The 27706-nt window shown below is 45.0% G+C and overlaps 2 protein-coding genes and 2 pseudogenes across 11 annotated transcripts in view; 1 reads left to right on the top strand and 3 right to left on the bottom strand.

Moving 5' to 3' along the window:
- The first annotated feature begins 4884 nt into the window (after window positions 1-4884).
- ACSBG1 (acyl-CoA synthetase bubblegum family member 1) overlaps window positions 4885-27706 on the top strand; it is a 57184-nt gene continuing 34362 nt past the window's right edge. For 3 of the 8 annotated variants that reach the window (XM_079129375.1, XM_079129377.1, XM_079129380.1), the window contains exons 1-2: window positions 25470-25605; window positions 26303-26480. In XM_079129375.1, the coding sequence (XP_078985501.1) occupies window positions 26431-26480 (50 nt within the window). In that variant the 5' untranslated portion in view covers window positions 25470-25605; window positions 26303-26430. Of the gene's footprint in view, window positions 5101-25469; window positions 25713-26302; window positions 26481-27706 lie in introns of those variants that run through there. The other 5 variants (XM_079129374.1, XM_079129378.1, XM_079129376.1 and 2 more) reach the window with 4 other exon arrangements.
- Window positions 15218-15875, bottom strand: LOC306655113 (peptidyl-prolyl cis-trans isomerase H-like; annotated as a pseudogene). Its single transcript has one exon. The product of its transcript is annotated as a peptidyl-prolyl cis-trans isomerase H-like (transcript).
- LOC306655115 (diphthamide biosynthesis protein 3-like) lies at window positions 16344-18944 on the bottom strand. Its single transcript, XM_079129390.1, has one exon. It carries the CDS (start codon window positions 18840-18842, stop codon window positions 18594-18596), a length of 249 nt encoding a protein of 82 aa, XP_078985516.1. The 5' UTR covers window positions 18843-18944; the 3' UTR covers window positions 16344-18593.
- Window positions 19499-23902, bottom strand: LOC306655114 (small ribosomal subunit protein uS3-like; annotated as a pseudogene). Its single transcript, XR_013766991.1, has 3 exons — window positions 22084-23902; window positions 21755-21930; window positions 19499-20300 (listed from the first exon to the last, which is right to left on the bottom strand). The product of XR_013766991.1 is annotated as a small ribosomal subunit protein uS3-like (transcript).

The raw sequence follows: 27706 nt of genomic DNA on the forward strand, positions 1-27706 counted from the left end.
CCTGCCATCCTTCTCCCTCCTGCCCAGGAGGTGAATCAACTCTTTGTCCAGCACATCTATACCGTATTCACTACCTGCCCGATTGTCACTTAGCCATCTCAGTCATCAGATTAATTGCTATAGCATCACAATGCTTGTGTTTAAGTAAACCTCAGAACAGAGCACAAAATCAAACTTACAAATTATTTGTTTTTGGAATTTGCCATTTAATATTTTCAGACCTGACCATTAGTAACTGAAACTGTGGAAAGGGAAATCTGAGATAAGGTGGGGGGGGCACTATTGAGGACAGAGAGAGAACAAAAGAGACAGAAATTCCTACCTTCAAGGAGCATGCACTTTAGTGGAAAGGTAAATGACCAAACAGACAGCATATTAGAATGAAATGATGGGAACAGAAATGGAGAAAAATAAACAGAAAGTGGGTAGGAGAGCTAGGTGGGTGTGGTTCTCAGATTGGGTGGTCAGGGAAGGTGACATTTGGGTAGGGACTAAGGTGGGAAAGGAGTAAGTCTACAGATACATGGGGAAGTGTGCTCTAGGCAGAGGGGACCGCCAACAGAAAGGTCCAGAGGCAGGAGTGTGCCTGTCATGTTTGAAGAACAGCAAGGGCGTAGTGTAGCTGTGGGGGGGCCAAGTTGGAGGGGCTGAGTTCAGGCGGAGGGTGGGACCAGATTGCAGAAGGCAGTAGCCCAAGCAAGGACTTCAACTTTTATTCAGAAAAGGCAAACTTCTGGAAGCTTCTGGCAGAGGAGTAGAGTGATACCAGACCTGAGTTCTAAGGGGTCCTTTGTGGGCTCATCCTTGCAAAGGGGTCCAAAGTCCAGTCTGTTCTGGTGGTTCACTCAGGTCCAGGGCTATGAAGGTCAGTCTTCCAGGGTTGAAGGTGGGCGGACTCTCAACCCTCAGCACACGCTGTCCTCTGAAAGTCCTCTCCCTGCCTTTCAAGGACTTCTCATTTCCCCTTACCCCATGTGGCTCATTCTCCATTTTGATTTCCATCCCATCCTTCCTCTCCTAAATCAAGCCCTCATCTTATCTAATCATCTTTATTGAATTGTTGGGAGAAAATCAGGCTCAGCATGCCCATTTGTCACCAGAGTCCTAGCAGAGAAGACCCTGGAGATTCAACAAATTAGGTCCAATCACTTGCCCCAAAAAACAAACAAGAAAAGTAGTAGTGAAAATCAGGAAAGGAACTTTAATTAGTGCCGCTGCACCAGGAAGGCGAGGGGACAATGTCCTTATCCCTGTCTTTGAAGGGCTGACAATGACTTTGAGATTTTACAGAAAGGGGAATGAGGGCAAGGACTGGGGAATTTACACTCTTGGCAAAGGAGGTGATCTTGATCAGACGTGGTCTGTCTATTAGCTCAATTTGGAGGGTGGGAGCTTGTCTCAATAAGAAAGGTGCTTTGTTTAAAAGTGTTGCTGGTGCCTGGGGGTAGCTTCAATTGTCACAAGATATTTAACTATCAGAATTTATTCCTGGAATCCAAGGTGACTCAGAACAAAGAAAATGGATACAAAATGAAGGCAGAGATGCCAAAACTTTTAACTACCCACCCAACATTTTCAGGCAAAAGTGGAGTCTAAATCTTTGTTACAAATTTACTTCATCCCAAGTTAGGCCAGCAGTTTCTGGACATCATTTTTTCTGCCTTAGTGTGGACCAGAGAGGACTTGGGACTCCTCAAGGTGCCAATGGGAGGGAAGGAGACAGAGAAGTTGACTGCAAAACAAGTGATGAAAGCCATATGTGACAAAGCTACAGACAGCCATTCCAGACACCTTCTCAATCTTCTGTTCAATCCTCACCCACAACTTCAACCCACCCTCCCGATGGCAAAGCTCGGGTTCAGAGAGGTCCAAGGTCACTCTGGTCATAAACCAGAGGCAGGAGGTCTCAGGTCTGTGGGCATCTGTAGGAGGGGCACTTCTGTCCTGCTCAAAGCCAGAGTGGACTGAGAGAAGACAGACGCTGCAGCTCTCAGGACAAGGACAGATCTACTGCCACGGGTGAAGCCAGCAGGGAAGGAGCGAGAGAATACATGCCCCAACCTCTCTTTCTAGCCACCCTGTCTCGGGCTGCCACCTGACATTGGCCTAACTCAGAGTCTGGAGGTCTGGAGTCTGGTAGGTGGGTCTGCTCCAGGGGCAGAGCCTGAGGAGGGGTCAAGAGGGACTCTGGGACAAACAGAATAACCAGCAGTTTATTTATATTTACTTTCCAAAGGGAAATTAACTATTTTAAAACTCAGCTAAACCAGACTCTTCCATTCCCTGTCATTTTCAGCACCGTGTCCCAGCATTGACCTTCTGTTGAGATGAACCTTTTGTCCTGGTCCCCAGGTAATGGCTGAGAATCTTGTTCCCATCAGCCTCTGTTGCCAGACCATCAGTTCTCTCCTCAACTACCTGTCCTCTGTGGCCTTGCTGGGCACTCTGTGGCCTTGTCACTTTTTTGGGTGACCTAGGGTCCTCAATACCCTCAGATCACACTGACCCGGAAGATCAACCCAAGGGAGGTCTTCTCCAGATTTGCTTGGGTCTTGCTGCCCTTCATAACTAACCCTAACCCTAACCCTTTGCCAGTTCCCAGGATCCATAGGAATCGGAGTGCTGCAGGCAGAAGAACTTGTTCTGCCTCATAACATAGCTTTCTAAACCTTCCCTGGCTTTAATCTTGACCAAGTCTTCTGAAAAGCCAAGAATTCAACATCTTTGTTCCCTCTTATTCAGCTGCCCCTCATGTGGTGACATCCTGGCTTATCACTCATCTTGATGTTCCTCTTGGTATAGCCCTTGAACTCATGGGCAAAGCTCTCTTCATCATCTCCTTCTGTCCAGTTGGAACTGGAAGTCACTTTGGCCAGCCTCCAGGCCTCTACCCTTGTGATCCGAACAGTTCAAAAGGAGGCGCAGGTTGCAGGGGAGATGCAGTGGTGTATGGAAGTCTCAGGTCTCCAAGCAAACTCCAGGCCTCTGTGCAGTGAGGGGAGATAGCATTCAGGTGCCTGAGGTCTGTGCCCTGAATTTGCTTGAAAGCAGTCCAGCTTTTTCTCAGTCACTGCCTTCCCCGGTTAGGACAGCATCACTTGTAACCCAGCTGAACTCCCTGACCCTCTTGGGGATATCTTAAAGGAATCTCCACCCACATCTCTTATATGCAGTTTAAGTTGTGTGTCCCCAAAATTCACATCCACCCAAAGCCTCAGAATATGACCTAATTTAGAAATAGGTAGTAATTAAGATGGGGTCACATGAGAGACATTCATCACCCTATGTACATGTATGATTACACCAATGGTGTGAATCTACAATGTGCACAAACATAGAAATGAAATGATGTACCCCATTTGTGTACAATGAATAAAAATGCAGCCTGTAAAAAGTTTTTACAATCACAAAAAAATAAAGACTAAGTTATCAGCTCAAAAAAAAAAAAAAAAAAAAAAAGATGGGGTCACGTGAGATGGTATTCCCTTGTCCAATAACTGGTGTCCTTACAAGAAGAGAAAACAAGTGACTTAGACTCACAGAGCGAGGAAAGACATGTAAAGGTAAAGGTGGAGGCTGGAGTGATACTTCTATAATCCAAGAAAGACCAAGGGTTGCCAGGGGCCATCAGAAGTAAGGAGAACCAAGGAAAGAATCTTCTCTAGAGCCTTTTTTTTTTTTTTTTTTTTTGGTACTGGGGATTGAATCCAGGGCACTTACCCACTGGGCCACATCCCCAGCCCTTTTTATTTTTTATTTTGAGACAGAGTCTTGCTGAGTTGCTCAGGGCCTTGTTAAGGTGCTGAGGCTGGCTTTGAACTCATGATCCTCCTGCCTCAGCCTCCCGTGCCTTTGGGATCACAGGTGTGCACCTCCACGCCTGGCCTCCTGCTTACGGTCCCCCTCCATATTATTTATTTATTTATTTTTGTTACAGTTGTCATTTTTATTAATTTACATATATTGAAAACCATCAATATTAAATTTTTTGCTTTCAACCAGTATTTCTGTTTTAAAGATCTTTTTTTTTTTTTTTTCCTGCCTACAGTTTGATTTCAGACGTCTAGTCTCCGGAACTGTGAGAGGATACATTTCAGTGGCATTAAGCCATCATGTTTACAGTACTTTGGCATGGCAGCCATAAGGAACAAATACACAGTTAATCTTAGGAGATTCTGGTATTCAGAGAAAGGCCCTGCTCTACATGAATTTCTCACATGTATTTATGGCTCTCTAAAAACCTACAATTAGCATTCTTCCTTTTAGCTGAAGAGACAGAACCATGTTCGTGTTCAGGTGTTACTGGATGATTACACTCCTGGGTCCCCTCTGTCCTGTCCGCTTTAGTGCAAATGCTCCTGTGAACTATATGACAGCCCTTGGTGTTGGTAATGTCACTTTCCTCCCCCAGGCTGGGCTCCTAGAGAGCAGGAGCTGTGGGCCCTCCTTGGATGTCTAGCCTCCCGCTCAGGGCCTGGGAGAGGTGGACTGAGAAGTGAAATCGTCCCAGGGCACGCTGGGCTCCCAGGAAGCTGAGGTGGCAGTGTGGGCACTGGGGTACCCAGCCACCCGGGCTCAGGGTCTGGATTTGTTCTGAGAACCCTTTTGCTCCAAAATGACCCTTTTAAAGCCAGCGAGGAGTTTTTCTGGGGGTCCAGAAGCCCAGAGCCCATTGGCCAGACCTCCTGGGAGAACCGGAGCAGATTTGCATCAAAAAGAACACTGGCTTCATTGAAATTCTCCTCATCCTGAGTGAAACAAAACCACCAAGAAAAGGAAAGTTTTAGTCCTGAACAACTTTGCTGCTGAGGAGCATTCTGAACTTCTAAAAATAGAGAGGAAATAGGCCCCTTTGGGTGACTGACTCTAGGCACCGCCTCCCCCGCCCCCTGCCCGCCCCCACTGCCCACTCAAGGCCAACCTCCCTGTCGTGGGAGACCCAGCTCTCTTCAGCAGATGCCTGCAGCAGATGCCACAGAGTTCTGGAGCCAGATACAGCTGCACCCCCAGGGACCCCAGCATGCCGGACAGTGGAGAGGCCGCCCAGGAGAGCCTGCAGGGCATGAGTGTGGGGACCACCCAGGACAACTTGGGAACCAGGTAAGTTGGTGGTCGGGCTTCTGTGGACCAAGACTGTGGGGCCAAGTTTTAGATTCTATGCTGCTGTGTGATCCTGGGCAAACCACTTCTCTCTCTGAGCCTCAGATTCCTCACTTGGGAAAGAATGAAGGGAAGGGTGTAGATGATGTCTAAGATGGAGTGAGCACTGGATGGAGACTTTTGTCATTCGGAACACTACTTAGTATGTCTGTTCCCCTGGTAGCCAAGAGAGATTCAATTGAGGAATGAGTCACATCACAGGGGTGTGAGTTGGGGACTACGGTTACATGAAGAAAGAATTTTTAGTCAATAAGAATGCTTCCCTATGTCTTAGGGGAGCTTTGGCATGTGAGGTCAGTGATGGAGAAGTTCAGGGAGGAACCAGAGATTTCCACCCCAGCATGCTGTGTGACCTTGGCAAGTCCCTGAGCTTCTCCAGGCTGTGTTTTCCCTGTCTGTATATGAGAGCAGTGACTGAAGTTTCCCTGAGGTCCTCCCAAGGCGTATGTCCTACTAATCCGTGTTGTGAAGGAAGTGGATTCATTTTGTCAGACCTTCGCCAATGCCCACTGTGTCCATTGCAGGACTTGGGGATCCTGAGAAGATGGGACAGTCCCAGCCCCAGGACTCCCCAACCTGGCAGCAGGGAGAAAGGAATTCCAGGGCCACACAGGAGACATCTGAGACCTGTGCCCCAGGAGGAGGGCCAGAAACTTCTATCTGGGGGTGCTTGAGATGAGCCTCGAGTGGCCCAGATGACCCAGACAATCAAAGAAATGGAAAGCAGCAGGCAGGGGAAGATCACAGCGATGGAAGACAGGGAGCTTGGAGATGGAAGAGCCATGGGCGGCTGGAGGGTAGAAGAGGGTGAGACAAGGGCAAGTGCCAGGAGCTGAGTTCTCTGTGGTAATGAGGAGAAACTACTACCAGTGTTTGAGCTCCAAGAATATGGCCTCTGTTCTGAGAGGTTATGAGAAAGGTTGGCGGGGTAGAAAGGGAGTAAAAGTTGACAAGTCATAAGAGACAGGCCCAAGAAAGAGTGGGTAGCCTGGCTCTCTGGAGGACTTCCCTAAGCCAGAGAGGACTCCTGTCCTCCCAGAGGCAGGGGCTTCTCACCTCCAAGGCCTCCAAGAGCACAGGACTTCCCTGGACATGGGCCAGTGGCACAGAGAGGCAAGTGCTTCTGTAGGAGAGCTGACTTTAGAACAGGTGGTTCTGAATCTGTCTGGGCACTGGTGGGCTTCCATATCCTTCTCCCTGGAGGTCATGGGCTCAGAGAGCAGGGAACCCAGCTTGCCCACCCACCAGATGCTCCCACGCATGCTTCAAAATCTCGGTTCTTGAAAATAACAAGGCCACAAGGTTCCCTGCCTCCTATGAGTGAGGGGCGACCTGGAGGTCAGGAACCCAGTGTTTTTTGTTTTGTTTTGTTTGGTACCTGAGATTGAGCCCAGGGACCTTAACCACTGAGCAACATTTGTAGTCCTTTTTTATTTTTATTTTTTTATTCACTAAGTTGCTTAGGGCCTTGCCAGTTGCTTTGAGCTTGTAGTCTTCCCACCTCAGCTGCCTGGGCTGCTGGGATTATAGGTGTGCTCCGCTGCACCCAGCTGGAGCCCACTGTTTTTTGAGGCTTATGTGGAGAAGAGTGGCAGGAGCACCTGATAAGGCTCCCAAAGATCTGGGACTGTTTTACAAATCCCACTGAAGGATGGTGGCCAAATCTGGGGCAGAGCCCAGCCTGGTACAGGGAAAGACTCCCAAATGGGAGGGTAAATAGGTTCAGGGCCCAATGGGGAAAGAGAAAGCCTGAAGAGCCCAGGTTGGAGTAGAAATTCGACTACTTTCTTACTCAGTGACTTTTTGTAAGTTACTGAACCACTCTGAGCCTCAATATCACCTTCTGCAAATGTGGGTAAAAGGCCTGACCTCCCTCGACACTTAGGAAACATTGAATGGACTGTATCAGCTATTGAATATTAAAGTGCTTCCAAGAACTCATCACAGGCAAGGCAACCCCTGGAGCACCTCCCAGCTCTCTTAGCCCCAGGTGGAAGGCACATGCCTTGGTCCCAATCCAGCTCTTTTCCTGACCTACTTACTCTGTGACCCTGGGCAAGACACCCTCTCTCAGCCTCAGTTTCTCTACCTGTCAGTTAATGGGGCAGATAAACTTGCTCTGCCAGCCTTGCAGAGTAACTGTGAGGAAAGACATTGAACCCTTGTTAAATAAGCATCACTCTAAGGTCAGAGGCACCTGCTGCTGCAGGTGCTGGATACTCTCAGCTCCTCTGCCCCTCCAGGCCAAGTCTGGTAGCAAGGCTCCATCCCAGGCCTACCCACCCATGGCTAGGGTCAGCTGCTTCTGGAGAAAGGTGGACCTGCATCCTCCAACAACCTGAGAGGGACTTAGCTCTCCCTTCTTTCCCCAGTACTGTAGAGCAGGAGGCTGAGTAGAGAAAGGAAGTCTGGGAGCCAGAGGAGGATCTGTACCCTGGCCTGACCCACATGAATTCCCTTTTGTGCCATCCCAGTTACAGAGCTAGAAATGGTACGGGCTCTAGAGAGAGGCAGCCAGGCCAGGGCCCGGAGAGGTGGTACCTGCTGGGCTCAAGCTGGAACAGCTCAGACATCTATGTTCTGTGCCCTTTGAGGCCTTCCCATCAGGAACACTCATTAACCATGACCAGGGCTTGGGTCTTGGGCCTGTTCCTGAGTCTGGAGAGGCACAAGATAGAGAAAAGTCTTCAAAGGAACCTAAAAAGAGGACAGTTCATCCTGGGTTTGAAAGGTTGTGGACGCCCAGGAGGGCAGGCAGGGGCACTATGCTATCTGAAGGTGTCGCTGTGGAGGAATTACAGGTGACCACCAGAGGAGACAGGTTGGAGCCAGGCCGGAACATGGGTCTAGAGAGGCTAGTGTGTCCAGGCTAGGGACAGCTAGGCATGAGGGTAGCCAGGGCCCGATGAAGAGGCAGAGAGAAGGAGTGGGAGCAGCAGAAGCCTGGGAGAACCTGGTTTGGGGGACTCAGTGGTGAGTGCAGGCTAGACTTGGGGGGGTGGACCGGAGGCCAGAAGCCAGGAGATGGGAGCCCCAGGGTCTTGCCTGGCTCAGGGAAGGATAAGACTCTGTGTTGACCACACTTACCAGGGCGGCCTGCTGCTTGTCCCAACACTGCTCACTAAAGACCAGGTGGAAAGGAGCCCCCCCAGAGTTCAGAATGTGGGACAATCACAGGAAGCTGCTACAAGCCCAGCCAACACAGCCCTTCTCACTGACAAAACCTTCCAAGGATGACAGAGTGAGCTCCCAGTCTCTGGGGTGTGCCAGCCTAGGAGGAACAATCATAATGCAAATGTATCCAAAAGGATAGGGCTGTTCTGGAGAACATGGAATACCAGGACCTTCTAGTTCTGCAAATCTTTCCCACTCCCACTGCCCATTTTCCCATGATACACCAACATGATTGGCTTTTTTCTTCATTCTTTATTATCTTTATTGTTTTCTGTTTTCCAAAGAATATATTCACGTATTCAAAATTATTTATTGTTGAATAGTCAGGTACTGTCCTAAGCGTTGGTGAGTACGGTAGAACATAAAGCAAGTTTCTGCCGTAAAGAGTTTTCAGACTTGCAGAGAAGACAGACATTAATTATACAGCTATTTGTTAAACTATAATTGTGATAGGTACCATGAAAGATTAAAAATATGCAGAGAAAATATAATCAATATTACTGAATTACACACTTAAAGTGGTTAAAAGGACAACTATTATATTTTATATATATATAATACATATACATATATACTATAATAAAATGGTTTTTAAATGTTGGAATTTTTTAAAATTATGGATGGAATCTAACAAAAATATGACTTAGTCTTGGGAGTTAGGGAAGACTTCCCTGAGAAAGCAACATTTAAACTGAGACCTGAAAGATACATAGGAGCTGGTTAAAGGAAAAGTTTTGTAGGGAAAAAGAAAAAAAGGCCATCATATACAAAGGCTCTGAGGTAGGAAGGAGCTTGTAGTACCTAAGAAACTAAAAGGCCAGAGTAGCTGGTTGTGGTGGCACATGTATGTAATCCCAGCAACTTGGGATGCTGAGGCAGGAGGATTACAAGTTTGAGGCCAGGCTGGGCAACTTAGCGAGACTCTTTCTCAAAATAGAAAATAAAATGGCCTTGGAGATGTAGCTCAGTGGTAAAGTGTTCCTGGGTTCCAAAAAAAAAGAAGGAAGGAAGGGAGGGAGGGAAGGAGGAAGGAAGGAAGAAAAGAAAGAAAGAAAAGAAAAAGAAGAATTTTAAAAGCTTGAGGGAACAGGACAGATTTGGGACTATATTATAAGAGCCACAGGAAGGCAAAGTGCTGGTGTCAAGAGCACCAGAATAAAGGACAGGGCACAACCTGAAGTCAGAGTCCCTGGGGCAAACTAGCCTTGGTCCCAGATATCTGAATACAGATCTGGATGTCTTCAGAATACTGACCAGCCCAGGCTGGCTCGGGGTCCTTGCAGGGCTGCCCAGTTGTTGTCCAGGGGCAGCAGAACCCAAGTTTTCCTGGAGTCAGGATGCTGGACCTGAGCACTTTGTCCTCAGGCAAGCCCCTCTGAGTGGCAGACTCCAGGCCAGTGGGGTTTTTTAGGTCACAAAGTCCAACTCGCTGTTTTACAACATCCACCTATTATCAGTCTTCTCTGACATGAATCCCTCCAGGGAAGAGGAGCTTTTTACCTACTTTTTCGCCACTGCAAAAGATGATTTCATCTGGGGACAGGGTGGGAGGAGGAAGTTCTGTCTCACACTAGGTTCTGGCTCTGATTCCTTTCAAAGGAAGCTGTGAGGAACACTCCAGAACAGGACTGGGAAGGTGCTAAGGAAACAGTAAAAGATCAGGGCCATGTGAGGGACATTTGGGGCCTTGTTCAGACTCTGGCCCCAAGCGGCTGTGAACTATGAATTTACATTTGCAGAGTTTATGTCTATAAAATTTAATGAATTGTGGATTTTTTATTCATGGAGTCCAATTTTTCATGTAGTGAAATGTACAGATATTAAGGGTGTAATATGATGACTTGAGAAACATAAATATCCATGTAATCAATACTGCAATTGAAATATGGGATATTTTCATCACTCCAGAAAGTTCCTTCGTGTCTATCCACCTCTCCCACAAGCAGCCAATTTTGAACAGCCGCTGTTCTGGCTGTTCTTGAACATCACATGAATGGGGTTATAGAGAATGCACTTTTCTGGTCTGGCTCACTTGTTTGTGAGAATCATCCATATCACTGAGTGCTTCAGTAGTCCATTCTTTTGCATGCCCCACCACCACCTTTTTGCAAGAATATGTGTGATTGCATTTAGGGACCACTTGGATAATACAGGATAAACTTTTTTTTTTTTTTCCTTAATCACTTCTAACAACTTAATCACATCTACAAAATTCTTTCTTCTGCCCCATATAAGGAGGTCATGTTCACAGGCTCCCAGAGGTTAGGATGTGAATACTTTGGGGTACATTTTGAACTTTTCATACTGGCTGATGCTAGGATACCTTAGTTCTTTGACAGTGGGCCTCTCCATAAACTGCCGGAATCCTTCCAACACGGCAGCTGATGATGGGGCTAGGGCCACCTGAGATTCTTCTTTACTCACATAGCTGGTGCCTGAGTTGGGAAGACTCAATAAACTGGGACCTGGACTAGCTAGAGCCCCTTGATATCTCTGTTTCTCTGTGGTTTCTCCCTATGATCTCCAACATCATAACTTCCAGCTACCTGGACTTCTGACAAGGTGGGTCAGGAGTCCAAAATGCTGTGTTCTAAGAGAGTCAGGAGGAAACATGGATCACTTTTTATGAGTAGCCTTGGAAGTCCTATGGTGTTACTTCTTCCACATTGTATTTGTTAGAAGCCAGACCTGGCTGGGTGTGGTAGTGCATTCCTGAAATTCAAGCTATTCGGGACACTGAGGCAGGAAGATCACAAGTTCAAGGCCAGCTTGGAAATGTAATGAAACACTGTCTCAAAAAAATAAATAAATAAATTTAAAGGGCTGGGGATGTAGCTCAGTGGTAGAGCATGCCTGGCTTTAGTCCCTAGTTCTGGGGGAAAAAAAGAGAGAGAGAGAAAGAGAGAAAGAGAGAGAAAAGAAGTTCATCATTAGCCCAGCACGTATTCAAAGAGAGGGGAAATAGATTTCACCTATGGGAAGGAGTGTCAAAGAACTTGCAGACATGATTTCACAGCAGTTTCCTAGTGATGGATTCTCCCATCTTTCATTTAGATGAAAATGTCATTCTTTCACCTTGTTTTTGAAGAATGTATTCACTGAAAAAGAATTTTGTTTTGAACTCCTGCATTCATTTTAACACTTTAAAATCTACCATTCTTGCCAGGTGTGGCGGCACTTGCCTGTAATCTCAGCTGAGGGAGCAGGATCCCAAGTTCAAAGCCAGCGTCAGCAACTTAGTGAGACCCTCTCAAAATAAAAAATATGAAGGGTTGGGGATGTAGCTCAGTGGTTAAAAGCCCCTGGGTTCAAACCCCAATATTAAAAAAAAAAAAAAAAAATACTGTTCCAATGTTTTCAGGTCTCCGTTGTGAATCATGAAAAGTCATTTTCATGTCTACCATTGTTTCCTTTTATGTAATGTGTCCTCCCCACCCCACCCCACCCCTGTTTTGTTTCCTTTTAAAATGTTATCTTTATCTTCCGGTTTCCAGCAGTTTACTATGATGAATTTAAGTGTGGTTTTCTTTTCCTTTTTTTTTTTTTAATCCAGCTGATGTTCAGCTATCTTCTATAATTTCAGGACTTTTCAGTGTAATTGGTAGGTTGATGTTTTTCGTTTGAAAAAATTTGAAAATTTAAAAAAAATTTAGACAATATTTCTTCAAAAGTTTTTTTTTTTTTTTTTTCCCTGCTCATTCTCTATTTCCTCTTTTTAGGGACTCCAATTAAATATATATTAGCCCATTTGAAGCCAGGTACCATGGCTCACACCTATAATCCCTCAGCTAGGGAGGCTGAGGCAGGAGCATAGCAAGAGCAAAACCAGCCTCAGCAACTTATCGAGACCCTAAGCAACTGTCTCAAAATAAAAAATACAAAGGGCTGGGATGTGGCTCAGTAGTTAAGTTCCCCTGGGTTCAATCTCCTGTACCAAAAAATACATATATGTGCATAATATGTATATATATTACATATATAAATCTATATGTGTGTACATATGTATGTATAAAATATGTATATCAGACCATTTGATATAATCTCATAGGTCACTGTAGCTTTGTTCAGTTTTTAAAAAAATAGAACAGCTTTATTGAGATATAATTCACATATCATAAAATTCACCAATTTAAAGCATACAATTTAATATTTTTTAGTGTATTCACAAAGTTGTCCAAAAATCACTGTAGCCACTTTTATTTTATTTTTGTATTGCTGAGGATAGAACCCAGGACTTTATACATGCTAGGCAAGTGCTCTGCCATATAGCTACACCCCAGCCCCCACAAACAATTTTAGAACATTTTCATTATCCCCTAAAGAAACCCTATACCCATTAGCAATCACTTCCCATTTCCCCTCAACTTCCCTAGCCCTAGAAAACCACAATTTACTTTTTTTCCTTGCTGTACAGGGGATTGCACCCAGGGGCTCTTGAACACTCCTATACCCCCAGTCCTTTTAAAAAAATTTATTCGTTCTTTTTGATATACATGACAGTAGAGTATACCATGACTGATTATATATACATAGAGTAAAACTTATTCTAATAAGGATCCCATTCTTGCAGTTGTACGTGATGTGGATTTACACTGGTCATGTATTTATACATGAACATAGAAAAGTTATGTCTGATTCATTCTACTGTCTTTCCTATTCCCCTCCCCTCTCTTCATTCTCCTTTGTCGAATCCCATGAACTTCTATTCTTCCCTTCCCTACCCTCCCTTGTTGTGGGTTAGCATCCACATGAGAACATTCAGCCTTTGTTTTTTTGGCACTGGCTTATTTCACTTAGCATAATATTCTCCAATTCTATCTGTTTACCTGCAAGTGCCATAACTTAATTCTCCTTTATGGCTGAGTAATATTCCACTGTGTATGTGTGTGTGTGTATATATATATATACACACATACATATGATATATATATATATATATATCACATTTTCTTTATCTATTCATCTGTTGAAGGGCACCTAGGTTGGTTCCATAGTTTAGCTATTGTGAAATGAGTTGCTATAAACATTGATATGGCTGCATCGCTGTAGTATGCTGATTTTAAGTCCTTTGGGTATGTATCGAGGAGTGGGATAACTGGGTCAAATGGTGGTTCCATTCCAAATTTTCTAAGGACTCTCCTTACTGCTTTCCCAGTTATTTATTTGTTTGTTTGTTTATTTATTTATTTTTTAGATGGGTCTCACTAAGTTGCCCAGGCAGGCCTTGAACTTATATTCCTCCTGCCTCAGCCTCCTGAGTAGCTGGGATTACACGCATGTGCCACCATTCCTGACTTTACATTTTATCTTTATGGAGTAACCTATTCTGGACATTTTATTAAAATGGACCGATGTAATATATGATCTATTGTGGCTGACTTCTTTCACTTAGCATAATGTTTTCCCAATTCATCCATCTTGCAGCTTGCAGCAGTATTTCATTTCTTTTATAGCTGAATAATATTCCATTACACACCATGTTTTGTTTACCTTTCATCAGTCGGTGGACACTTGGGTTGTTTTCACGTTTGGACTATTCTGAGTAATGCTGCCATGAACATTATTATTAGACACCTGTTTTCATTTTTCTTGGTGTATGCCTGGGAGCCAAATTGCTGGGTCATATGGCAATTCAAGGCATAACCTTTTGAGGAACTGACAGCTTGTTTTCCAAAGCAGCTGCACTCCCACCAGCAGTGTATCAGGGTTCCGATTTCTCCACACCTTTGCCAACGCTATCATCTTTTTAATTACAGCACTCCTAGCAGGTGTGAAGTGTCTCTGTTGCAGTTTCAATTTGTTATTTCCTGATGGCTGATGATGTTGAGCAACTTTTAAAGTGCTTGTTGTCCATTTGAATATCTTCTTGGGAGAAGTGTCCATGCAAATCTTTTCCCTAGTTTTAATTGGATTATTTTTCTTTTTATTACCGAGTTGCAAGTGTTCTTTACGTATCCTAAATACCCTTGTCACATACCCACTTTGCAAGTATTTTCTTGGTTAACTTTTCATAGTGTGTATGGTGGGGGTGGGGAGCTATGAGGGACTGAACTGAACCCAGAGACACTTTACCACTGAGCTACATTTCCAGTCCTTTATATTTTTTTTATTTTGAGACAGAATCTCAATAGATTTCTCAGACTGACCTTGAACTTGCAATCCTTCTCCCACAGCCTCCTGAGTTGCTGAGATTACAGGTGTGCACCTGACACTTTTCAAGTTCTTTTTTGTTTTGTTTTGTTTGTGGTACCAGGGATTGAACCCAGAGGCACTCAATCACTGAGCCACATCCCCAGTCCTTTTTTGTATTTTATTTAGAGACAGGGTCTCACCCAGTTGCTTAGGGCCTTGCTAATTGAGTCCTCCTGCCTCAGCCTCCTGAGCTGCTGGGATTACAGGGCTTTTCACATTCTTGATGGTATCCTTTGAAGCATAAATGGTTTTAATTTTGATGAGGTCTAATTTATCTCTTTTTCTTTTGTTGCTTGTACTTCAGTATCATATCTTAAGAAGGCTTTGCTTAACTCAAGGTCACAAAAATTTACTTGTACTTTCTTCTAACACTTTTACAGTTTTTGTTCTTACATTTAGATCTTGGATAGCTTTTGAATTATTTTTTGTATATGATGTGAGGAAGGATTCCAACTTTGATTTTTGTTTTGTAGTTTTCCGGTTGTCCCAGCTATTGAAAAAACTTTCCTTTTCCATTGGATTGTCTTGCTATCCTTGCTGAAAATCAATTTACTGTAAATTCACTGTAAATTTGAACTGATTTCTACATTTCCACTCATCTATATGTCTGTTATTTTTTTAACACAAAAAAACCCTTTATTTATAGTTGAACATTTGATCACAAACAATTGTAGTTCTGAGTCTATGATACTTCCAGGGTCTCTTTATCAAACAGGGTCACAGCAGGCAGGAGAGCAAACACAGAGGCCAGTCCAGTCTATCTGATTCAAAAACATCACCCAGAGCAAGGGACAATCTGACTCAGTCTTGGTCTGAACTACATCTCCCCACACTGAGAGATTACCACAGGCAGCTTGGGTTTATTGTTGGGGCCTGTGGGAACATACTCAATCTTTCTCACCATGAGAAGTCCATCAGTGATTTTTCCAAACACTACATGCTTCCCATCCAGCCAATCACACTTAGAGCAGAGGTGATAAAGAACTGACAGCCATTTGTACTGGACCACTGTTTGCCATGGGAAGGACTGGAGCCCAGTGTCTAAGTTTAAAATTTTCACTTGCAAATGGCCCCCGGTAAATACTGGTGACTTCGGTACCATCTCCATTAACGAAGTCTCCACCCTGAATCATGAAATCCTTTATGACCCTGTGAAAGGTGCTCCCTTTGTATCCTATTGGCACCCCCATCTTTTCTGAATTCTCCAGTGCAGAACTGCCTGAAGTTCTTAGCTGTCTTATGTACAATGTCTGCAAACAGCTCGATCACCATGTGACCAGCTTCCTGGCCTCCAATACTGACATCCGAGAACACTTGGGGTTGACAGGGCTCGAATTTGTCACCACCATGGCTCTGGCCCACTACATGTCTATTCTTTTGCTGGTACCTCCTTATTTGATTTGTATTTTGTTTTGAAATCAGGAGGTATGAATTCTCCAACTTTGTTCTTTTTCAAGATTATTTTGGTTATTCTAAGTCTCTTGAATTTTCATATGAATTTTAAGACCAGCTTGTGCATTTTTGCAAAAAGCCAGCTGGGATTTTGATAGAGATTGTATTGACCTATCATTTGGAGGGATGTTACCTTTTTTTTTTTTTTTTTTTTTTTTTGACAATTTAGGTGTTTTTAATAGTATTCCAGGGTATAAAGGCTAACTGCACAGGACTTATGATGTGGATTCTTTTTTTTTTTTTTTTTTTGAAATTATCAGATTTTATTTAGCATGCCAATACAAATTATCCTGGTAATAAATTAATATGTACAGTTAAAAAAATGTTTGGTGCTATCTAAGAAAAATGCTCTGAATGTACAAAATATATGCAGAATCCTTTAAACAGCCAACTTAATTTTCAAACTCAGAAGTGTGGTAACTTCAAGTCACTGATGAAAACTGGAGTTCCCATTTCCTGTAATTCATGATTCAGACAGTTTCAAGTTTATAAAGGTTTTAATTATCCATTCCATTCCAGTAAGCTCCCACACCTGAAATGAGAACTGACAGTTGAAAACCTTCTGACCCCATCTCCTATACCTGTACAGGTGAGGGACCCACTGGCCTGGTTGGCCTCAGACTCCAGAGCTAAGCAGAGACTGGGTTAAATCAGTTCACAGAGGTGCCCCACAAATGTCTGTGGGGCTAAATAAGGCACAAGCATCACTCAGAACTCCAGTCACGCCTGAAAAACCTTGGTTTTACTTTCTGCTTACTATAGGATTAATTCCTGGTATGTTCTTTCTCAAACTTAACACAGTTGCTTTAAAACAAAATCATTCTATTATTGCAGTATATCAACAATCACTGACTGCCAAAGCTGTTTATATTTCTTTTCTCCTGGGATGTTTGAACTTGGGCAACTTTCTTCCTGTTCTATGCTCACAGTAGACCTACATCAAGGTTGTCTGTTCATCGGCAGGAGAGAAAGTTTATGTTAGCACCACCTATGATGAGCAGGGGACAGTTCATTTCTCTTTGCAGGTCGCTGCCACCAGAATCAACCTGTACCCTGCTCTGTTCATCTGAGCAGTCACTTTGCTTTTCAAAGAGTATGGATTATTTCTGGGCTGACAGTGTTCCAAAGAGTCAATGAGATTTCTCACTGTATCACAAATACACCATATAACGTACCAATTACGTCTAGCATACAATTTGGATTTGTTATGTCTCAACCTAATGCCTGCATATAGCCATGCTGCTGCAAGATTAAAAAAAAAAGTCCACTTGTTTTAATTTAAACTTCCAAGGAGTGTATAGTTCATTTATCAATCAGTGTAGAACATTGATACTCTAGTATGCTTTTCTAATTACAGGAGCCACCCAAAACAACTTGCCAGTTATCAGTGCATTTTCATATATGCAGCAAAGTTGTGTTTATAATGGAAATTTTCCAATTTTCTCATGATTCTAATTTCTTGCTACTCTCAGCACTCTAGCAAAGGAAGACCAGTAGTCTATCTTCATATATTTCTCTTCTCCATGGCAACACTTCTCTGTAGGAGTGCATGTTTGGTTTGGTTGCATGCTATAGAGGCTTATTAGATGTGTCCATATGGATGTATTTACTCAGAACAGGCCTCCCATTTTCAAGTTCATTCTCCATTGTAAATGCTTTATTTTTCAGTAGTGACACAATACTGTGATAGGCTAAAAGCACTGGCACCAGTCACAGAGACTTGGCCTTAACCCCTCTATGAACTACAATTTCATTAACTTTATCAGAAAATAAACAAAATTACAAATACAAAAATATTTGCTTTGATCTGGTAAAAAAATTAAAGCATTCATTTGCTAACTTGGCCCGTTTAACTCCTCTCATTAACAACTTTGCTTCCTTTTTTTTTTTTTTAAATCTTGTCATGATTTTTAAGGAACATAAGGAATCGCCACTTCTTTGACTCTTTCACTTTAGACTTTTCTTCCTTATTCACTAACTTGTGTGATGGAGAAACTGTAGCCCATCTTTTCTCTTACTAGAACTCTGTGCATGAAGTGTAACACAAATGACATGCTAAACAGAACATGAACATTCTAATAATGGCAAGACTGGAGAGACTGGCTTGGTGAGGGAATCCGAAGTGCAGTACTGATGAAGCAACGGATTTTCTTTTAGTTAGAATAATAAAGCTGATTCAAATTTCAAAGAAAGGGCTAATTTTAACCATCTTAGAAACTAATTAAATATAATTAAATATAATCTCATTTTAACTAAGAAATCCTAATGACTGAGGTAGATGATGCTGTTATCAGATACAGAATTAGGTTTAAGGTATAAACATGATAACTAAGGGAAAGAAAGCACTGATTTAAAATTATCTTCCTTTAAATTCAGGTGGATAATTAAGAATGCTTCCAATTCAATGTTCTAAACATGAAATCCGGGTATGACATGTCTGGGGCTCACTTCTCTATTTGAAGATGAATTCAGCAGTTGGTGAAAAGATACACATGAAAACAGAATGGCAATCCACGAAACAGCTGTCCCCTTGAAAAAAATCAGTTTCTCTGCATTTGATATTTCCATCTGGGCTCATTCTTAACTGTTCAGGATGTGGATTCCTGAAGGTTTCTTCAGCATTTTACTAATTCTTTGTTGGTTGAAGGGGCTGGGACTGTTTCTCCACACATAAATTGATCTTTGTCATAAATCACTTTTATAATGAGAGAGCAGCTAGGACAGGTTGCCACGTCTTCCCCATTCTCCAAATCTTCCTTGGTGATGGAAAAGTCATCCCCACACGGGCAGGGGTAGAAATACGTTTTGGAGTCCTCGTCATATTGGAAGTCCTCGATCTCCACCTCGTCGTGAAACACCGCCATGGTCGTCGGGGCCGGCAAAACACTGCCGCCCCGGCCGTCCTACAGCTCCTCTAGTTGGTCTAACTTTCTCAAGGCCGCCCGGAACCGGCGTCGTCCCCGCGCACAGGTTATGATGTGGATTCTAATGACAGTCTTATATTGCTTAGGCAATTCACTTCTAAGCTTTCAGCTCAATAGCACAGTCAAATCCCCTTTACACTTTAGAGATCCTGAGAATTAAAATGAATGCACACACACTTAGCATAGTATGATACAAAAATATGTACTTGTATTTACTTTCTATGTGCAATATAGATTTCCTTATACATCAGGAAAAAATATGTTAATCCCCATAGCTCAGTGGTGAAGTGCATGCCTAGCACGTGCAAGGCCCTAGGCTCAAACCCCACCATCCAAACTAAATTCTTCTTCCAAACCTATAATCCTGAACTATAGGATAATTAATCAAGGTGCTGCCCTGCCAGCTGCCAGTCTTCACAGTCCCACAGGATATTTCTCTGATTAGCTCTACTTGGTTTCTCCAGTACTGGCCCTTGCAAATATTGCAAATATGACTTAAAACAAAAGGATAAGTGATGTTTCAGGCCAACATAGTTCAGCTTGAGCACTGGACAGAAAAACCTAGTCAGGCCTTATGTCTTTGTACAAGATTTTTTTAATGTCTTTAAAGAGCAATATCCAGACTCCACATACAGCTGCCAAGGAGACCCTGTTATGCTGTAGGGGATGGCTGGGGCATGGCAGATGGCTCTGGCTTCCCACTCTTCTGTTCTGAAATGGGGGTGGTAAGTGGGATCTCATCTTTGGGTTCCACAATGCTCACATGGTCTGGCAGAGGTTTCTTAGGATCCGTCTTACCACTTGGGACCCAGGGCAGCATGATCTTCACTTTGAGACTCAGCACACCCTGTCAGTAGCCCTTGGTGCACAGCAGCGTCGACACAGTAGTTAACAGCGTCCCCACTGTGAATCATCAGGCCATTGGCGAACTTCATGGATTTAGCTCTCTGTCCTGGGGGTTTCCCAGACATCACAACCTCACTGTCCTTGGCTCCATTTTCCATGATGAACTGCAGCACACCATAGAAGGCCCTCCATCCTGTAAGTCCTCCAAGGACTTTGGATCACAGCAACTCTGCCTGGGCAATGGCACACAGACCTCTTGTGGTCACCTTTTCAGCATAAAGCTCTGCACTGCCCTCAAGGAAGCCAAATCTCTTCTGAACTACCACAGTCAATTCCAAGATCCCCTGCCCCTTCTCACCAAGAACATTCTGTGTCCTGGTGGCTAAGATAGTGATTTCGGTCCTGGTTGGGGTAACACGGACCTCAACTCCAGAGTAGCTATCTTTGGCCAGCTACCGAGTGAGAAACCCATTTAATTCAGCTTTGAAAATGCCATCAGTGACAAACTTCCTCTTCTTGGAAATTTTCATCACCATCTTGCTGTCACACACCCTGAAAGGAAAAGCAGGATGTTACCATCTTAACAATTTTAATTTTCTTGATCCTGAGCTATCTTTCCATTCATTTAATTTTTAAAACTTCAGGCTGGGTGCAGTGGTGTATACTTAAAATCCAGCTAATTGGAAGGCCAAGGTAGGAGGATGGCAATTTTGAGACTAACCTAGGCAATTCAGTGGGACCTTATCTCAAAATAACTGGATTTAAGACTGGAGATGTAGCTTAGTAGTAGAGAACTTGCCTAGCATGCATGAAGCCCTGGGTTCAAACCCCAGTACCACAAAAGAAAAAAATAAATAAATAACTGAATCCAATCCCCTCACCATAAAAAGTACAAGTACATAAAATCTTTAATTTCATTCAGCAATGTTTTGTTCTGCTCAATTTAAAAATAATTTCTTTCTAATCTTTAGATTGAATACTTCCTATTATTTTGCCTTCAATCTCACTAACACTTTCTTTTTTCAGCATTTAATATAAAGTCAGATTTTACTTTTCTTATACTTTCATTTTTATAATGGAATTCTCCATCTATTCATCTATGTCTGTTTTTTCCTTTAATTTTCAGACCTAGGTTAATAACGGCTTCAGAGTCCTTATGCTTATTCCAACATCTGTGTCATAGCAAAATTTGTTTCTTTCTGTTGACTGATTTTTTTCCTTAGTTTTGGTTCACAGTCTCCCATTTTTTTCTGATGTCTAGTCATTTTTTAATGTATACTAATATCATAAATGATATCAGGACTACATTGATTTGAAGAATTTTAAAATACTTGTACATTTCAAGTCATGATGCTACATGATGCTACATGAGGACCCACAGAGCCTCAGTCAAACTAGGCAGTGCAGATTGTGGTTAAGAACATGAAATCTGAAGTCAGATTCCCTGGATCTGAATCCCAGCCATCCCCATTACTAGGTGCATAAACTTTAGTTTTTTGTTTTTGTTTTTGTTTTTGTTTTTGTTTTAGTACCAGGAATTGAACTTAGGGGCACTTAACCACTGAGTTACATCCCCAGCCCTTTTTTATATTGTATTTAGAGATGGGGTCTCACTAAGTTGCGTTAGGGCCTCACTAAACTGCTCAGGCTGGCTTTGAACTTGTGATCCTTCTGCCTCGGCCTCCTGAGCCCTCAGGGTTACAGGTGTGTGCCACCGTGTCCAGCAACCTTTAGCCCTTTACGTTCATCCCTCCCTACACTTCAATTCCCTTGTGCAATGGGGATCATAATTCACTACCTCCCTGATAGGATTGAGATGACTAAATGAGTAAGTACATTTATTCACTTTATGTAATGCCATTGAGATAGTGGCAGTGCTCAGTAAATTTGAGTTCTCAGTTTTTCTAAAAAGCAAAATTACCAGTCCTCTAACAGACCCCTTTCCTGCTGCCCTGTGGCCCCATTGTATGCCCTCCTCACCCGCCCTGTTCAGAAATGCCTCTCACGTGTGTAGACCAGGTATGTGTCTTTCTTCTTCACCCTCCTCTTTAGACCACCGGCTCCTCCAGTGCAGCGTGCACACACTGCAGGGGCACAATGGCAGAAGCCTCACTCCACCCTGCACCAAGAGGTTCCTCTGGAGCCTGAGGAATAGGCAGTGCTCCTCCTTCCTCTCATCTCCCTGGAAGAAAAGTGGAGAATCACCTATCATCAGAGCTGGGATTTAGAGGCTGTTCCCCATCCACCCCTCACTTCATAGATGGAGTAACTGGAGGCCCTAACAGGAAGAGGAACATGCCCAAAGCCACACTTGTGTTGCTTCAAATAAACATGCCAAGCAATGGGGACATGGAGAGCTTCCAGTCACCTTTGCTTTGGGTTGGAATTATGACAACTTCCAGCTTCACTCTGCTTTCCCTCTGCTGATCAAATCCATCAGCTGGCAATAGTCTGTATCTGTCATCAATACAACTTAATAGCTTGGTTATGATTAAATGCATGCATTTTGCCTTTACACAACATTTTTCAAAACGTTCAATGGGGGAGGGTGGATAAAAGGGTCTGATGGTAAGTGGTTGGAAGCAGGGCTTTAGAGAACCTTGAGATGCCTCCTTCTCTACACCTCCCCACTTCTTTTTCCTGCCCTGCTTCATACCACTCACCCAATAGGCCTGAGGCTCTTGGGTCTAGATGGTTAGAAAAGGGCATAAGCTCTGAAGCTCACCTGCCTGAATTTGCATCCTGATTCTGCTAAGCAAAAATCCATGGGCCATTTCCATCATCTGTACCTGCTTCCCCATCTATAAAGTGGAGAGAGTGGTAGCTCTTCACTGGGCTATTGTGAGAGTCAGAGGTATCAATATACATGCGAGGTGCATAGAACATCACCCAGCACCCAGTAAATGTGGGGTACATGTTAGCAACCAACTAGCACTATTACTATTCCTGCCTGATTTCTCCAGCCCTCTTAAGTCTGAGATTCCAGTAACATCTAACTTTCCAGCTTTGTTCACATCTGGTCCAACAGAGTATCACCCCCAAGTCATCAATTACAGACAAAAAATTGTAAGGTCCTTTGTCTCTGAAGTCTGAAGAAACGGAGTTCCAGAGAGGAGCAGGGATTTGCCCAAGGTCACATGACTGAGTCAGAGTCTGAGCTAGAATCCAGAGCTCCAGGTGCTCAGAGAACTTTGTCTTGGGTCTGATTACACGGCTTGCTGACTGTTTGGGGGCTTTGTAGTAGCACTTGATTTCCTAAAAGCACACATTTATTTCCTTAAAGCAGTCAGTGAGATCTGGCTTGATGGGGCTGGACCCGCCAGCACTGCCAAGTGGGTTAAAAGTGAGCTAATTGGACGCCCCACCCACCCAGGCAGGCGCTCAGGAGAAGCTGGATGAGCCTTGGAGGGGAAGGCTCCTCAACAAACACTCTTGTTAGTACTTCAATCAGCCAACGGCTCCAGGGTACCCTCCCTCAATGTGTTGCTTCTGGTGGACCTGGGGGACATGTCTTGGACCACCGCTGCCCTGCCCTACCCTGACTCTTTCTGAGAGACCATGTATCCCAGAAGATTTCCGCTTCAACCCACGGCTCCACCCCTGTGAACCTCGGCTTCTGGCCTTTCTGTGCCAGCTTCCCATACTGCCCCACAGCCTTACATGGAATAATCAAAATTCACCTATCGTCAACTGTCTCCCTTTACTTCCATTGTGCCTTACCCCCAAGCCTGGGACTGGTGATCCTTCAGTGACCTTGAGTGCATCCTTGTTACTTGACCTTCCATTCCATCCTCTGTACAGCACAGCCAGTTTGCTTACCTCTGGCCCTCATACAGGAAGCACTAAGTCAATATTCATTGTAGGAAAAGAAGATCCTTAGGGACCTACCAGTCACTGGGGCAAGGAGAGATAATTTCCAACTCTGGGAACAAGTACTTAATTAATATTTTTACTTCATAGCAGATAATTATGTTTTAAAAAGCAATACCCAGTCTCTAAATACTAGAAGTGTCCTGGGAGGCAATCAGTCAGGGCAGCTCCAGGAAGAAGCATGAGAGCTGGGGTCCCTCCCAGAGGGCTTCCCAGAGGAGGAGGGGACTGAAGGGCAGGCCAACCGGGGGGTTTGGAAGGGGATAGAAGCAGAGTAACATATTTCCCAGACTTCCTCACCTCAGAAGGAGCCTTGTGCTGGCTTTCCAACTATTGAGATTTCCTCATCAATTTGGAAATGACATCCACAGTGACCATTAAGCCATCCAGGGGCTGAGAATCTGGGTACGGAATTTCTGCCAACTTTAGAGACATTCCTACTGCCAATCTTTACCCATGACAAGCCAATCATGAACACCACTGCTCAGCCTTCCCCAAGAGAGCTCCTCCAAGGAGGAGGGACAATTCCAGCTTGAACAGCCTGGCACAGGGAAGAGGTCTGAATTCCTTTTGGGGACCCCAATAGGGTGGGTGTTGTTAATATAGCTTGGGCTTCTAAAGCCCCACAGAACCCTGAGGCAGGAAGAGAGCCTCTGGGGGCCAGGAGTGAGCTTTCAGCAGGCTCTCAAAGGAGCTTCTAACCCATCAGCACTCAGAGTAGAATAGTCAGGGTGTCCTGAGGTGGCAGCAGACAAGGATCACTGAAGAAAGAGACCTCCATGGGATTGGAATTTCCTTTGAAGTGGGGTGCTGGCATTGACCTACCAGCTTCATGTAGCAATCTGGGGGTCATCCACCAGGACCATTGAACAATTCCCTGTCCCCATTGCTGCCTCTATGCTCTGACCCTTGGCCTTAAAATTAGGGCTTGAAATTTCACGCTAATGCCATTCTCACCTCATCCAACCCTCACTTACCTTGGAGCCAGTTTGGGATTTGGAGTTATAGCTCCCAGGTGATAATTAAAAACAAAAGTAGATGAGCCCCTTCAAGGGAGACAGGGGCCAAGCATAAGGCACCCCTAGGGAAATCGGGTGGGGAGGGGAAGGCAAGGCTGCAAGGTGAATGGGAAGGGGCTCTCCAGGGAACAGGGGCCCTGTTTTTAGAAAGTGCTGAAAAGGGCCGGCTGCTGTCACAAATGTCCTAGACCCTGGAGTGGAGGAGGAGACGCAGGGGGCATTAGCAGACCCAGGACAAGGTGTGGGGACATTTGTTACATGGGTGGGGCAAGATGGAGTGCTTGGCTGAGTTTTACAACACAAATAATAAACACAGGTAAAGCTAGTGTATGTCTTCTTGCTTCAGAGCCAGCGGTGGAGGCCTGAGTTTAAAATGCCGGCTCTGCCTCTTGCTGACTATGTAAAACTGAGCAAATCCAGAGCTCTCTGGGCCTCCATTGCTTCATATGGAAAATGAGACTACTGATAAAACCTACGATGCAGAGCCTGCAGAGGATGCAAGGTGCCAACGCATGTGACGTGGTGTGTGCGCGCTTGATAGAGAAGTAAAAATGGCATGTGTACAAAACATCCAGCTTCCCGCCCAGCCCCAGAGGCCTGGGGCTGACTCCCAGGTCAATGGCCCAGTAGCAGTAGCAATTTCTCCCAAGACTCTGCCAAGGATGGCAGCCAAAAAACCGCCTCTACCCGCACTGGCAGGTCCCTGTCCTGCTTCCCATCCCTCTTATGTAAGAGTCACACAGGTGGGCAGCTGGGGCCTGTGCCATGTGGGTCAGAGGTATCTGGGGCCACACCTTGACATCCACCCCAGGGCGGTCTGGGGCGGGTCCCCACTCATGCCCAGCCCCACTGCCTCATCACCAGGAACCTGGGTCACCGCAGGGACCGGCTCCCAGACTCACCATGGCTTAGCCATAGGAGCAAAGGGATGATGAGCCCGGTGCCTGCCAGCCTCAAGGAGGAGGAAGGTGAGCGCCCTGGGGCAGCCAGACCCTCCTGGTTCTGCTTCTGCCCTGAGTCTTCTGTGGGGTCTGCAAGCTGAAATCAAGAGAGTTGCCAGAAGCCTGATTTTGAGGTAGTTCATCCAGACCAAAAGGAAGCGGCAGGTGGTGGGGGGGACATGGGGCCTGCCATGCGAGGTGACAGGAGGCCAGGGTGGAATCAAGTTTGCAGACTAGGCTGTGGCTATTGGAATGCCAGCTTGTGCCAGGGCCATAGAATCTGAAGGAGACACCCCTCTTCTCTTTGGGGCTTTTAGAATAGGGGGAGGTGATAAGGGGAGGTACTTAGGCACCCCATCCATTGAGAACTTCTTCGGCCTTCTGGGACATGGGTCCTCTCTTTACACCTTGTGCAGAGAGGTAAGAGTAACAGGGAAGGTAGTGAATGGTGGTCAGAAGTCTTTGCAAAGTAGGAGTCCTGGAAAATTGATTTATTGGTGAGTGACTGGCCCTAGAGAACCGGGAGACCAGAGCCCCAAGGCAGCTACCTCCTGTGAGGCGTGCGTTGCTCTCGATCTCATTCTACAAATCTGTGGGCTTATGAGGCAGTAAATTACAGTCAGGTACCAGCCCCAGGAGCAGTGAGTCATGCCCTGAAACGAGGGCACCTGCCCCTCTCCCAGCCAGGCCTCGGGCCGTGACTCATGCTGTGTCTCTATTGCAGGGCGGTTTGGTGGAGCTGGGCCTCTGTGGGGCTCCGGCAGCTCTCCCGGGGGGACGCCAGGACACGCTCTCTGAGGTTCTTGTTCTTTCCCGGGTGAGCTCGAGGGGTGCGGCTGCCCCACAGGAACCATGCCAGAGGTGCTTCTGCTCAGGTCTGCCAGCTTCATCCTGAGGACTGTGTAAGGAACAAGGATCCCTCCTCCCTCCTGCCTCCTAGCACCCACCCTGTCTCCCAGGAGGAGGATTTGGCAAAGCAGCTGGCCCTCTAGACTGGGGTTTGGAGTTTTCGACCCCATTCAGTCCCCTCCCAATTTCACTGAGAATTTTCTTCTCATTCCTCAAAAAGATCCATGAGCACCCACCAGTGGTAATGAGAGCAGACCATGCACTAAACACTTTTACTTTTCATGTATCACCTCTTCTCAGAGTGGCATGGGATAGTTAGAAAACCAAGGCTCAGAGAGGTGAAGTGACTTGGCCACAGTCACACAGCTAATGAAGTGAGTTGAACCCACGCAGACAGACAGACTGTGTGGTGAACTGCAATCCTAGGTTGTTTCAAGAAAAAACTTATTGAGCACCTACTGCATTTAGAGCCATGGGCATGGCTGCTGAGGACTGAATGGGAAGAAAAAATAACAAGAAATAGGCCCTCATCCATAAAGAGTTCACATGGAATATGAGGGGTTCTCCTTGATTTATATGTCACACACAGAGTGACAACTTGAGAAGGGGTAGATCCAAATAATATTTTTTGAATTCCCACAGCAAGTACTCATAGCCAGAGAATAGAGCAGAGTTAAGAGTGACCCCTGCTTCCAGGATCTTCAAAGCCCAAACCTGAGTGTCCAAGGGCCATGGGGGTGAGAGGGCATTGGGGAAATCTGGGAGGGCTTCCTGAAGGAGGCGTTGAAAGAGAGGCTGTGTGTCCTGGAAAGACAGGACGAAGAGATGGGAGAGAGAACCATGGTATGCCGGCTGCAGCACTGTCCCATGCACTCCACGTGCATTTGCTCAAGCTTGCCTTTGTGTTTTGCTGCAGTGTCCTCGGGGGAGGTGCTGAGGAAGCTGGGTTTTGTTTATTTGTTTGTGTGAGGGTGAGCTGAGGTGCTCACAGTGCGCACCTGTGTCAGGAAGGAGCATGGATCCAAATCCTCAACAAGTGAAGGGGAGCCTTCTCCCACCCTTTTGAGGTCTTCTCCCTCCTGGGATTTCAAAACCCAAACAGAAGCAAGTCAGCCTCCTTGGGCCCTTCTCCCGCCATTATTGTCACTTTATTACTTTAGGTGGCTTCCTCCTCTGGGATACCTGCCAACTTCTGAAGCACTGCATTCCAGGAGGGTATGATTTTCCAGAATGACAGGAATAAAATGTTAATCACCTTCCTTCAACAGGCTCATTATGA

Source organism: Sciurus vulgaris (genome assembly GCF_902686455.1).
Source record: "Sciurus vulgaris genome assembly, chromosome: 2".
NCBI lineage: Eukaryota > Metazoa > Chordata > Mammalia > Rodentia > Sciuridae > Sciurus > Sciurus vulgaris.